The sequence below is a fragment of the Antedon mediterranea genome, chromosome 8 (genome assembly GCF_964355755.1).
Source record: "Antedon mediterranea chromosome 8, ecAntMedi1.1, whole genome shotgun sequence".
Lineage (NCBI taxonomy): Eukaryota > Metazoa > Echinodermata > Crinoidea > Comatulida > Antedonidae > Antedon > Antedon mediterranea.
The window spans coordinates 25,963,017-25,978,538 of record NC_092677.1 but is presented as its reverse complement, the minus strand read 5'-3'; the positions used below and the strand labels follow the sequence as shown (position 1 = coordinate 25,978,538).

The window sequence follows — 15,522 nt, the reverse complement described above, 5'->3', positions numbered from 1 at the left end:
TATCGTGTTTGTCCCCCTCTATAGTTGACATTTTGCGTCTTATATATTAACAAAAGTAGGCATAATGTGTCCCGCCGCGCATAATGTATTATTTATGATTTAAAAAAACAACAAACAAAATCATCCATGGATATTTTGTTCAAGACGAATGTATGTATAATCGTTATCAATAGCATTAACTTTAGTAAAGAAAAAACAAGAGACTTGAGGCATTTTTTATTTAAAATTTAATACGTCAGCCATAAGCAATAACAGATACCTTTTAGACATTTTTTTGTTATAAAACAGCAATTTCTAGACTACGTTACTAAACAACATCACAATTTTTATTTGCGTTTACTAGCGTTTCAGAGATGTGCAGATGATAATGCCATCACACATAACGCATCTGCAGCTCAATGGAGCTGCGCCTGACACGCTCAACATCTAAATAAAGTCGACAAATTTCTCTTTCTTCTTAATTTCTCGTTGTAGCTAGAAGATTTACAACGATGGTCTTGCCGTACCAGGCCTTATCTGTATATTCATTTTATTCACACACTGGACCACGAGTTCACTACACTACATAAATAATAGTCCTAAAATGTTTTATATAATCTAAAACGAATGTTTCAGAGCTGAAAATATAAGCCTAATTTGTTTGTGTGTCTTTTTTCAGCGTAAACCTATGACGTCACCAGACTACTGTACACGCCCAATCTTATACCAAGCAGTATAAAAGTCTTTATTTTACAATATTTCTATTTTCACAAAGAACATCCTCAATAAATACACAGACTTTTTTCGGTAGGATGTCACGATTCAGCCATCTTAAAATAACCGTTAAATTAACGGCGTAAATTATGTACAAAATACCTGACTTCAGAAAGAAATTAAAACAATAGGCTTACTCGCCGAGTTACACACACAATTCACAAAACGTAACGTCATTCTCATCGAATCCTCGGCTCTGATATCTCAATCAGTTTTAATTAATGTAAATAAGGACTAACGGAACCATAACCGTTATCGGTTGATCGTGTAATACATTTCACAACTCTGTACACACTTTTGGCGTAGTAACGCATGCTCTCACAACGCAGCACATTCTTCTTCGTCAATGTTGTTTCTGCGTCGCGATAGTCGAACAAGTCCCCATGGAATTCATACAAGGCAACCCATCAAGTTTTTAGAAAAAGAATTTAGCCGCGTGTGTAACTTGTAACCCGGCGTATTTTAAATATTACATGGAAGTAAATACATAAGAAATATAATAATCAGAATAATACTTTAAAACAGCTTAATTAAACAGCTTAAATAACAGGCCAATTTAACACAATTGCATTGCTTCAACCGCGATCTTATACCAGACGGCGTGTTCAGACGGTTTTGATCGCTATCCTTCATCCTCGTTCACACACAGCTGACTGCTGTCGTCTGAACACATAACAATGACGTCATGCTTTTGATCGCCACAATTTTAACGGGATCCGATCAATGAAATATAATTTAGAATATCAATATAAGATTTTAGTGTATATAAAAATCAGTATGAGTTATTTTGCGTAAATTTTTATAACTATAATATTATAACGAAACAATCTCTTTTACGTAGACCCAAGTGTGACCGATTTCGGTCGTTCAGTAACACACGGGGAACTGATACGATTCCGGGAAAACTTTTTGTATGACTTGAGATTGGATACCTTACTCGTGGGCCTAAGCACTTTAATATTTGATATAATTTAATATCATAATGAATTAACAAAAATATCCCGTTAGTTTTTAACATCGGATAGTGTATTTAGGCATACAACGATGACGTCATGAACAACAGCGTAAGATACGTCATCAATGAATTCAAAGTTTCTGTGGAAAATCAACTTTCCCGTTGTCGTGGTTATAAACAACACTATATCCGCCATTTTGAATTGGTGGGTACATAGGGTTATGTGGAGGCTGGAAATACGGCCGTCCTCCGGTTCCTCCCGACGCGGACGAATACGAAGAAAAGTTAGACTGCGACGGAAATGACGTCGGTCGAGGTGTTGGTGGAGCCCTGTACGGTTTAGAATCACGTTTTTCTTTTCTGGAACAGCAACCACAACAGCATATAAAACACGTCACTACCATCACGATTAGAACAAGGCCTACAGCGGCTGCGATTACTATCACAACCTCTAGGCCTAACCAATTGATCCATTCTTTTATTATGTTGTTACTTTCTGAAAAAATAAATACAAATGTGTAAAATGTTTATACTAAAGCATGGGATTCCCAACTAGGCGAATTTATTCGTGCGAATTGGATGACTTTGCGGTAGTATTATTGGTCTGGTAGTGTTATGGGTCTCGTACGGTAGTGTTATGGGTCTTGTAGTGTTATGCGTCTTGTAGTGTTATGGGTCCTGTAGTGTTATGGGCCTCGTAGTGTTATGGGCCTCGTAGTGTTATGGGCATTGTAGTGTTATGGGTCTTAACTTTTGGTAACACCTATGGCAAACCCGGCCGTAAAAGTGACGTCGTAACCGTGTAACGTCAAAAACATGTGACGTCATTAACTTACCAGCTTCACACAGATCCACGGCTTCATCACTATCATCGTTGCAGTTTTTGATGTTGTCACAGACTACGTCAGAGTCGATACACATCGTTCCGTCACTACACATAAAGCAGTCGCCACTTACTAAAACAACCAAAACGAAACCGAATTTGTTATCGACATGAGAAGTGGCAAAAAAGTATCACTGCGTTTTAAATATGCCCTATTAATACACTGTTTAGCCTATTGTATTTATAATATTATAAATAAAATACGTTTACCTTCGCTTTTAAACGTTGTATATGTAAATCTGAAACCATAATCTTTTTGCGACGCAATATTATCGGAAAAGAATCGTACACCAAGGACATTAGAAGTCGACTGATAATCTGCGGGAAACACGCCAGACCCGCCACAGTACGTTCTTTCAGGCGGGCTTGCAAGGCCTTCCATACCACGTTCGTATATCATCAATTTATCGCCTAAAATCGGACTACATCTCTTATTATCCTTGTCGTATGATGGCTGCAAATCGAAGAACTCGAAACGTAGGTTAATTTGTTGGCCCGGGGGTGCCGAGATGAGGACGATGCAGTCTTTTGAGAGGTGGTATGGTGAGGTAGTTACGCTTCGGTGAGATGATATTACAGCCGATAGGTTGGTGATGTTTCGTACTCGGTCGTCACAGTGGACGTCTTGAACATACACTGTTGAAAATAGAATAAAAATATAGATAAGTGGGGGTTAAAAAAAACATTTGGTTTAAACTAAAATTGTTTGGTATAGTTAGTTCAGTTGTTTGCTGTATGGTTTTCTTAAAGCTTGGTTCCCATTAGGACGTAAGCGAAATGACCAATCAAAAGCGATGTATTATTCCAACTGTCGCTTGTAATTGGTCAATTCGCTTGCGTTGCGGCTTACGTCATTTCGTTGCGTAGTGGGACCAAGCGTTATGCTTATATATATAAAGCGTGGTTCCCACTAGCGACGCACCGCAAGGACGTAACGCAACGCAAGTGAATTGACCAATCACAAGCGATGGCTTATTCGCTAGTGATTGCTAACTGTCTAACTTCGCTTGTCATTGGTTAAAACGCTTGCGTTGCGTTTACGTCCTTGCGTTACGTTCTAGTGGGAACCACGCCTTAGTGAGTTAACCAATCAAAAGTATTATTCGAACAATCGCTTGTCATTTGTCAACACGCTTGCGTTGCGTTTACGTCTTTGCGTTGCGTCCAGTGAGAACCAAGCTTAAAGCGTGGTTCCCACTAGCGACGCAACGACGTAACGCAACGCAAGTGAATTGACCAATCACAAGCGATGGCTTATTCGCTTGTGATTACTAACTGTCTATAACTTCGCTTGTCATTGGTTAAAACGCTTGCGTTGCGTTTACGTCCTTGGGTTACGTTCTAGTGGGAACCAAGCTTTAGGACACAATGCAAGGACGTAAGCGCATTTTGCAAGTAGGCATACAATAATTTGATCAACAATAACTTTTGAATATGCTTATTATTATCTGTGGGCCTACTTCATTTTACACAGAATTGAAATTGGTAAAAATAATTGAGGCACCTTAAAGCCTAAAGCTTAATATAAAGCGAAATATACTACAACTGCAGAAATCCATTAATGATACGTGATCAGGATATTGTTAAACCGCTTAATTTTAAGCTGTTAATACTAAATTGATAGCAATCAAACAAAATTAGCAAATCACGGATATACCAGTTTGAACGATATAACATCGGTAAGTCATGGTTAGCTCAACTATGGCGCGCCAAGCTGTAGTTTATTCTGAAGTAAAGATATCTTAGTTTTAAACTCCATTAATACTAATAGAGATAGACCTATCTCTATTTAAAACTAAGATATCTCTATTTGAAACTAAGATATTAGTATTAAAAACTAAGATATAGATATCTCTATTTAAAACTAAGATATAGATATCTCTATTTAAAACTAAGATATCTCTATTTAAAACTAAGATATCTCTATTTAAAACTAAGATATCTCTATTTAAAACTAAGATATCTCTATTTAAAACTAAGATATCTCTATTTAAAACTAAGATATCTCTATTAAAAACTAAGATATCTCTATTGCTTAAATAAATGACATTGGCGCGCCATACTCAACTCAGCTACAGAACAGAAAAGCCATGAGCCCATTTAAGTAGCAAACTGGGTTGAAGTATCATGCACCCCATGCGCCGAGACATTACAAGAAATTAACTGTTCTCAATTTCGAATAACACAAACATTTGGCCAGATTACGATTGTTATCTGAATGTGCCTTAGGACAAACCACTGATTCCTTTACGGTCTGTAATTAAGTTCATTTGGGCCTACGGTACGTACGGTAGAATTCTGAAACAGTGGGCTGCTAGAATTGTTGCTATTTAATGTGTAATACTGTAAACGTCTATCCCATTTCGTAACTGCACAACTGCAGTATTATACTGCACATAACAATACAGCTATATTTACACTATAAAACTTTATGTGACAAAAAAATGTGATGTGCCCATATTTTAGGAATATTGTAAACGTATACTACTTGACTACAACACCTGCTCCTATTAACCACGATACATCTTATTACGTCATGTTCCTTGTACACGTACACACGCATTCAACATTATTTTACAATTCTGTATTAACTCATGTTTTTACAAATTTTATTTATTAAAGCCACCTAAAATAAACTAATCACCCATAAAGCTCTGACAAACTATGTGACAAACAAAATATGATGTGCCCATATATGGACATCATGATGTCATATCACTACCATATTTAAGCATATCACTACCATATTTGGGCACATAATATTTTTTTTGTCAAAAACAGTTTTAGTTAATTATTGGGAAGGAATATTGAAGGGTATTGCTAAACACCGCAAACTCCGCAAACCCCCGCAAACCTCCAAAAAAACATAGCAAACCCCACCGAACCAACATAAAAGTGATTGAATCATGTAGTATACAACCCACTGGGTTTATCAATGTAAACAAAAAAGTTAAATTTCTACTGTTAACAACTTATTTTTGGGGTAAAACATCATTTTTTGGTCAAAAATGATTGCTAAACCCCGCAAACCTCCAAAAAACCATAGCAAACCCCACCAAACCAACATAAAAGTGATTGAATAATGTAGTGTACGACCCACTGGGTATATAAATTATTAAATTTCTACTGTTAACTACTTTTTTGGGGATAAACCGGGATAAAACATCATTTTTTGGTTAAAAATTAGCAATAATTTTTGACCAAAAAATGATGTTTTACCCCAAAAATAAGTAGTTAACAGTTAGAAATGTAATATTTTGTTTACATGGATATACCCAGTGGGTTGTACACTACATGATTCAATCACTTTTATGTTGGTTCGGTGGGGTTTGCTATGTTTTTTTGGAGGTTTGCGGGGTTTGCGGTGTTTAGCAATACCCATATTGAATACTGATTTTAAAAGTCAGTCAGAAAACAAAATCCGGTTTATGCTCAAACTAATCAGACACTGTCTTCCGCTCTCACTTGAAATGGCAATCGAAGATTAAAAACATAAGGCATCATAATTCTCAAAAGATTCGATGATGAGACAGGTCAAAGGTCAAGCTACTCTCAAGTTGCATTTGAATTTAGAGTACATAATTGCCGATGGAGACTATTTCTAGTTACAGTATAGTACATTGTCGTATGGAGAATATTTTGATGGTTGTATTAATAGTATTACAGTATAATATACTGGATATCCGTACATCCTCTGTACTAAGATCTATGGTTGTATGGTGACTGGATACCTTGGGGTATTGAGCTTACATTCCCGGTCCCCTTATATGATTCAAAAAAAAAACAGTCCAAAGGCTACCGTTTTCTCTTAATTGATAAATGATACAATAAAAAGCTTTGAGCTTAATGGTAAAATGGTCCAACAGAGGACATTCAAGCATTAAGGCCAATTTACACAGACGAGCGGTAACGATAATTAATAATAGGGCTTACGGTGAGTGGATGGGCGGTTTCTGCTGATGAATAGCTATAGCAGATTCTACGTGGGACAAGCTACCTGTACACGGTTTTCTGCTCAATGTTACCGCTCGTCTGTGTAAAGTGGCCTTTACACAATATGTAATGTGTTAACATTCCACGTCAATTGGTCAAAACCTGGTTCCGATCTACATTTTCGGCCTGTGACAAACACTCGCTCCCACGCTTGTATTGTGGTTTGTCACACCTATCACTCACCTTGGGGTCTCTAATCGATGTGTTAATCAACGAATAACAGGCCTACACAACAAAAGAACTGACGTCGTCGTCTCAAGTTGACGGACGCAGTATTGTTATCACGACGGTACAAACAAAACATGTCGACAAACCATAGAGAAAAGAATTAAGGATAAATAGATACAATCAGATTAATTAATGTCTGCCAAAAGACAGGCAGGTTCATTAAAAACGATCTCATACTTCCGAATTTCCACAGCAAGAATGGGGCAAGAATATTGTACCCATTGAGTATAATAGGAACTATGTCGACAAACCATAGAGAAAAGAAAGAATACTGTAGCAATCTGAATAGGCCTAATTATGTCTGCCAAAAGACAGGCAGGCTCATTAAAAACGACCTCCCACTTTCGAATACTGTATGCACCATTGACTTTTTTTAGTTAGTCTGGGTTCCAGAGTTTTCGGCTTAATATTAGTATAAAGATAATAATTTTGGCACATACGGCGTTTCATACTACTTGAGCATGTAAACTCCGACAAACACCAAAAAGCCTCGAAAACTACAGACTTAGGACAACAATACGTTTGTCCTAAGATACTACGCTACGAGGAAAATCAATTGTGTTATTTTCTTGTGTTCTTGGTACATTTTTCATAATCAGTCATCTATCCTTACACCAACCACAGATACAGCACAGTATAAAAATATACGAGAACATAGGGAATTACTACAGTTCGCTGTTTTAAAATGAAATTATATTGCACGATTGCTCACGACCACTGACAGTAGAATGAATCATACATGATACATATTAACATATTGAGAATCAGCACACTGAATCAAAACAAACTCTACAAATGATATCATGTACGGGGCGCCGTTCGGGACATTGCTACAGTAATGAGTAATGTCCCAAACGGCGCCCCGTAATCATGGTACGACGTGCGCGCGCGTATCCATAATAAATATTAGCCTAACTGCCTTTAAATAAATCAAGAACAAAATCAAAAGCACTCAAAATCAAATAACATTTCCAAAATGGTGGCGTCACCAATAAAGCAAATGCTTGTGTCAGGGACGCCAAAACAAAACAGACAAAAGCAAACAAAATATATAAATATATAAATCACAGAAATGAAAAGAAGCATTCTTGTATACGAGCTCTGAATAAAGATCAAAACAGTACTGTGTGCAGATTGGATTTAAATGATATGATGATGATGATAATTTGACTATTCGGTGCTAGGGAAGTAGCTTTGCGTCTGAGATCTGAGATTATGTTTTGTTCACCCAATACCTGTGCGTGGGACATCAAATTCGGATGAGACCTGAACGCACACACAGCCTCTAGATAGCCTGCAGCAGACGAAGTAGCCTTCCGTCCATCATCTAGTCACTCTCTATAAATGTTTTGTTCGTGCAACCAACCATACAGTACACTCCACGTAGAACATCAAGAACACGTTGCGAACAAATTCGAATTTTCGGATGAGACCACCTGAACTCCCACAACCTCCAGATAGCCTGCAAACGATGTAGCCTTCCGTCAGAGAGCTAGTTTGTTTTGGCCTAATAAATGTTACATCAAATTATGTTGTTATACCAATAAAACATTGTTAACATTGAGTTAGTGTCTTTAACGTGTCAACAGAAATGTTAAAACATTCATTAATGCCAGCTGACTTAATTCGATCTTAATCACGTCAGAGAGCTTTGTCAGATGACGTCTACATGGTCCATCAATCTATCTCTTATTTTCTGACATTCAAAACAAATAATCTTGATGGATTGAGATTGTTCTAATAAATTAAGATGCGTTCTTTCCGAATAAACAAATACATTATCTCTCTTCTCTTTAATTTAATGTTAAAGCTGAACGTAATGTCGTGTCGACTGTGGTGGTGAGCTTTTTAACAGTACAGACGCAACGCAATGGCGTATTTAAGCTTGGTTTCCACTAGGACGTAACGCAATGACTTCAACGCAACGCAAACGCAAACCAATGACAAGCGACCGTTCGAATAATTCATCGCTTGTGATTGGTCAACTAACTTACGTTGCGTTACGTCCTTGTGTTGCGTCTCAAATGGGAACCAAGCATTAGACATATAAAACGCAAGCGAGTTGACCAATCACACGCGACTTTTCGAATAATCCATTGCTTGTGATTTGTCAAATCACTTTGCGTTGCGTTACGTCCTTGCGTTGCGTCCTAGTTGGAACCAAGCTTATTAAAATAAAAAAATCTGATTTTATTAAAAATATACGGTAGGCCTACTGTAGGCCTATACGTGGAAAATGTCTAGTTTTCAAAAAAGTGTATTTATGTTGAGTTGGAAGAGGGTGATTCACATTCTTTTAAATCTAAAGTATTTATATGTTGTGGTAAAGAAAGAAATAACATTGTTAAGTAGTGTCAGTATGTCACTGGAATGGGGTTAAGAAGGGCAGGTTTGTAAAAACATCTTCACCACGTCACCTGCCGATTGATAAATTTATCATAACATGCAGAAGAAATGCCATCCACGCTCCGGGACATCCGGAAATGCCGACAAACACAGTCAACACACGCCAAGTGGTAAGGCGTGTGGTACCGTATAGTACAGTACAGTGTACTGTAGATGGATGTCCGATACGATCAATGATGCAATTCGTGCCAACAATTGAGGAAAAATAATAGCAAGATTATACTGGATGGAATGTACTCAATTCTCGGTATACGTATATCTCATTTTGCCCAGTTATCATAGGCATATTCGATGATATCATCATGTGCCGCCTACCCTAAACGAATAACTTAAGCTTCCATGATACAGGCAGTACATTTGGATGCACATACATGTTGCTGAATTAGGTAATTTGCTTATTACATCACAATGGGATCACAATGCCAGATGGAGATTTGGTATTGGTGTTTTCCATTGTAATATGCCTGGTACACATTGAATTGAAGCAAAATCAACGTCAAGCAATTCCTAAGCAAGTAATTGTCAGTTTCATTAATCAGATTCAGAGACATTAGCCCATGTGCATTATTTTTTCTTCTTTTAATATTGAAGTTTACAGTTTTGTTTGGCCAAACTGAAAAAGACCCCCTACAGCCAGGGTTTCACAATAGTGTTTTTCCCATATGACGTTTGCTGCTCCACATGTTAAAATCACCGGATGTTGTAGACAAAAGACATCATTTGCCTGGACCTTATCAACATAAAATCGCCAACACTATCGTTTAAAAAAATTCTATTTCCTGTGTAGGAAAATGTTGATTTACAATTTCCCGATTGAACCGAACAAAACGTAATATCTAATACGATCACACACAACGAATATTTGTCGTGCATTACACGATGTCATTGGGGGGGGGGGGGGGGGGTTGTCCTTTGAACAGGAGGTTCTGTAATTATATGTTATTCCACCATAGGGAAATATAATATATGATATACTTTGCCTGATATAATAAATATATACCGTATATATTATACACAAATCAGTGTGCTGTTAAACATTAAAAATAAATACCGAGAATGTATCATCGACGATAAATTGATATTTAAAAAAAAAATCTTGATTTTCTATACATGAAGATCGTCCATATATTGATCGAAGGAATGAACGAATGAATGAAATTTGGCAATATTCCTAAAGAGTAGATATCTCACCTGTACTGTACAAAATCTAATCTACAAACTATATTCTACCTGGAATCAAATCGATTTATATGAGTCATGAATGTTGGATTGATCATTAACATAAACCGTGTACAAAAGTGACTATAGTGAACCCCATTACGTCATTATGTAGATGGATGCTCACGAACTACGAGCATATCAATCGTAATGTCTCTATTATCCGCCTAGAGTGTATACATCTCTATAAACTACTCAGCCGATTCTCGGTACTCTGTCTATTTCTGAAGTATCAAAGTATCATAGGAATATTTGGTACTGTAATACAACATCACATGTGTTACGTTTCACCTAACCATTTACCTCACCTTACATGATACAGGCACCCCATGTGATGATGTATTACCAAATATTCCTATGATACTTTGTGGAGATACAGCACTGGAAACCGGGTGAACTACTGCACGCCATCTACCGTTTTGTATGGCGCGCCATAGTTTTGTGATGGTGTGTATTATGGTGGTCATTTCCTTTGTCGTTACTACATTTTTATAGGCAAGGATTTCCTAAACATATTTATTACATTTTATAGTCCAGTTTATTTCAATCATAAACATTATATTATTCGTTATGTATTTTATAAACACGTGTTGTTTGTCAAATTTACGTTCCTATTCGGAAGCCATTAACCTACAATATCAAATAAATAGGGCTACAATCCAGTTGAAGACCGCCGCCTAAAATAAGTACCAGCCAGTATCTATTAACAGCAATAGCAACATAATACTGTAGCCAGTATCCTAAAACTAAGATATCTTTATTTCCGAATAAATGACAGCTTGGCGCGCCATACTTATACAAACAGAACAGAGGCCTTTAAACAATATTAAAACATACCATGGAGGTATCTCCATAAACATACTATAATATTTAACATGATAGAAAATGGCCGATTATTGGTTGATTAAATTGCTGTTTCAAATTGACCTTGATCCTGGCTGCCAGCTTGGTCTATCAAACAATTTTGAAACACGAGCTTCGACAACAAAGCAGGCAGTCATGTGTTATGGAATTGCAGTAAAGAATATGGCGGAGATGGCTTGCTTTTTACGAATCGAATTCGAAACGATTACAACTGGCTTACCACAAATTGTAAAATGATAAACAGTAATACACGAAGCGTAATGAACCACCATCCTCCAGGGATAAACATACACTGGTTTTAAATAATATTAATTCATTGCATAATTCATACTGTAGTGAATTTATACTGGCCTACAGAATGGAAAATCTAAATAACAGTACACACTTAAATTATCGAAAAACTACTAACTAAATTTACTAATTAAATTTATATTCTTGATTAAAACACTCTCGAAAAGGTGGACAATGAACACATTTTTTGTATGTTAAATATTATATTATTAAAATTTAAAAACAAATGAATTTGGGAGACAAGGGTCAGCCTACAGTAAGTGAACGAAATAACTGCGGCAGAGCCAATTGACAAGAGGACTACAGTATACTGTAACTGCACTATTAATTTTGCAGTAATTATGACAAATATTAGGTACAGTAGTAATACAGTAAAAAATAATACAGTATTATTACTGTTGTATGGTTACACTCCTTGTATTCAATTACAGTATGTTGAATCAACGTTAAATGAAGATGACTTTTATCTTTAGCAGAATTTATTGTTGCAATTAATAAACTGAGTGGTGATATAACTCTCGGGTTGTTAGTTTTTGACATACTTCATCGAATTGGTGACTCACGAAGACAAGTAGGAGTTTAACCTCATTTATTTGGGTGATTTGTTACAACGTGCATGAGGGTACAATGAGTTCACTTTTTGAAATAAACAACGTTTATAATGTTTATTCAACCATACACTTTTAGAAATACAACAATACTTTCAATAATACATGTTGTTTATAAAGGTATAAACGGAAATGTAGAAGCATGTTGAGGTAAAGAATGTATATATAGCTAATACACTGGAATCAAAGATTAGCTTATTTTTTAAAGTAAAAAATTTATCGGAGTGCATTTAATATCTGTATTTAATAAATATCATTCTGTATTTATCATGTACGGATGTGCAGGGTTAATATACAAGTAATAAATATACAGAGTTGATGGTTCGAAATAAATTATTCAATCAGAAGAATTGTCTTTTGTTCCGAGTAAATCATGTCCATAAGACACAATAACAATCGTACAATCTTACAAATACACTTAACATACAAACCATAGCTTCGTCAGGACATTTAGACAAAAGCCATTAGCAGAAATCAAAAACGTTAATATTACATTTATGTGAATGCCTACTTTGTTATGTTACGTGTTTTTCTTGTAAAATATTAGAATAACTAAATCTGATTCTGAATGAGAATGAAGTGAGTTATTCACACAACAGTATACATAGCTATTGTATGTCGTAAACAAAGCTCATAATTAATGTTCTCTCTTTAGTATTACGTAATAATATATGTTAGCTTGTCAATAATGATTTCATGTAGGCCTACATCAGCTTGTCGACCCTATAATTTGCTAATACAATTTAATTCATGGTTTAATTATTTTAAACGTATTTGTTCACTGAAATTATTATGAATGATGTACATATACAACAATAAATATTGACATAAAATTATACTCACGATTATCTATCTCTGTTGTGCTTTGAACCAATGCTGATAATAATATTACAATGAATAACGATAATTTAATATCCATTTTGGACAACCGCATGGTTTTATATTATCCGTAAAGTCAGTAAAATATCCAGAGATCCGTCCGTTCTTTGCACGTAAACAAAGGCGGGTGTGTGTGAGTATTATCCTACAACACGAAGACAACAACTACGGTTAGTTAGTACACAGATATGTATTCCAGTTGGGCTATAATAATGAGTACTGACTATTCAACGCCTGAGGATGTTCGGTAGGATCGAATTCAATAAATTCTTCTGCGACTGCGCAAAAACGTTTCCGCGTCGCAGACCGTTCCACTGAACAACGCGGTGCGGTACGACGGTCGTAAGCTACTACACAGTGGCCTTAAAGATAAACAAATCGATAAAAGTATAAAGGGGTCTAAACTCTAAAGTACGTTTTAAACTAAAAGCTTTTCAACAAGGACCCTTAACTGAAATCTGAATGTAAATAATTATCAAATCTCCGTCCTATTTTAAGGACATCTTTTCATTGCTGGCTACTTCACACTTTGTTGTTGGTGACAATGAATCTAAAATGACAGAAGAGACAAGTTCCTTGCGACATTGGGATAAACCACAATGGTATTATCCACATTAAATAGAATTAGTCAAATGATAAATAAGTAATAAAGTAATTTAAAAAAACAACAAACGCGTACAATTAGTTGTTAATATACGGATAAAATCGGGTTATATTGACCCCTATTATAAAATGGAATTATCCTGTTTTTCAAGGTTCCTTGATTTGTGAATAATATTCATTGGCTGAGTTGGATGAAAATCGGAAAACAACAATATTAAATCTTGATGTAATTTTAATAATTCTCTTTAAAAAAAATCTTCGTCAAAAGCAAATAGACGCACGCAGTAATATGTGATTTACTGACTGTGGTGTAAATATAGACATTATATTATTTGTATTCATTATTTTACATCCAACAGTGTATACACCAATTACAGGATGCAAATATAGATATAAATATAAAAACACACATTAAAATAACAAAAAGAAAAGCCTAAAAGTTGATCTAATCTATAGATTGGCAGCAGTGTTAACTAATTCATGGACAATATAATTCAGGATTTTGACAAACACAGTTGTTACAAACAGACGAAATTCTACAAAAAATACTAATAAAAAAAAATATAATAGGAAAATTGTACATGTAACATTATACAGATATTGCCTGCTTAAAGGTAAAATATAAGATTTGATATCCCCGAGGGAATGATATTTTGTAAGGAATATATTGCCCGAAGCGCGCGCTGAGGGAAATATATTCCCTCGAACAAAATATCATCGCCCGAGACGGATGTCAAATCTTATTTACCTCTAAGCAGGCAATATCTGTATAATATAACATTGATAGCAAAGAAGGAGTAAAATTATTTAATAAATTCTTCCCTGGTTTTGTTGTCTCAGTCTGGAAGTATAGTATTAGCTCACTATCCAGAATTAGGCCTATGTTTATGGTTCCAGATAAGAGTATTACACTCTGGGTTACTATTCTTTGATTGTTTTTTTAGGATGGGTTACTATTAGAAAGGGGGAGGGGGTTACTATTAGAAAGGGGAGGGGGTACTATTAGAAAGGTGGGGGAGGGAGGTAACTATTAGAAAGGGGGGCGGTTACTATTAGAAAAGGGTGGGGGTTACTATTAGAAAGGGGGGGGGGAAGGGTACTAATCTAAAATTATGCAACTGAAAATAGAGTGTGGGTTACTATAGATTTACGGTACATATTACATTTATTATTATTATACCGAAGAACAGTATCCGAAGGAACGTGTGAAAGAATGCCAATCAATACAATTTAATACATAGGAAAATAACAACCAACACTGGAGTATTGCTAACCAAATGGCATATTTAAATCATTCTCTTATGGTCATATAATCATTTTTTCTTTTATACTAATACTATGATTTGTCGAGATGCCCTAGTGAACATGTGCAAAACTTGCAAACTTGACATCCGTGCAGTGGTGGCGTAATGACTATGAGCGCTCACTGGCTAACAGGGGCCTTAGAGCTTATGAGGCCTCTTAGCCATGTCCAGAGGGGGAAAACATGCATTAAAATATATCTAAAAAGGCTATAAATTCCAGAGGGTTCCAGAGATGGAGGGCCACTTCGGGTTCCTAAATCAGGGGCCTCGGGCCTCTGTACGCTTCTGGGTCGGTGTAACGCTTTATCCACAATTCTGCATTTCAGTTGTTCATCAGACTTTTTGCACTCAACACTCACAATGTCTGCTTGTGCAATCTGTTTTGGACTTCTGGAAAGGCCTTTTTCGTAAACTCTGATTGAATATGTTCCTCCATCAGTAATTTCTGCATTTATTATTTTTAGGCTGTATTTTCCATCTGTATCGACTGTAGGAAACATTCGCTTACTGGTGTAATCATCTACCAACATTTCTTCA

At 35.9% G+C, this 15,522-nt stretch overlaps 1 protein-coding gene across 2 annotated transcripts in view; it reads right to left on the bottom strand.

Moving 5' to 3' along the window:
* Window positions 1-209: 209 nt before the first annotated feature.
* The window catches only part of LOC140057325 (uncharacterized), a 45,142-nt gene continuing 29,829 nt past the window's right edge, over window positions 210-15,522 (bottom strand). Inside the window, exons 1-4 of one of the 2 annotated variants that reach the window (XM_072102938.1) lie at window positions 13,043-13,320; window positions 2,802-3,227; window positions 2,545-2,664; window positions 210-2,204 (exon numbers count right to left, since the gene is read on the bottom strand). In XM_072102938.1, coding sequence (XP_071959039.1) covers window positions 1,840-2,204; window positions 2,545-2,664; window positions 2,802-3,227; window positions 13,043-13,133 — 1,002 coding nt within the window. In that variant the 5' untranslated portion in view covers window positions 13,134-13,320 and the 3' untranslated portion in view covers window positions 210-1,839. Of the gene's footprint in view, window positions 2,205-2,544; window positions 2,665-2,801; window positions 3,228-13,042; window positions 13,321-15,522 lie in introns of those variants that run through there. The other variant, XM_072102937.1, reaches the window with a different exon arrangement.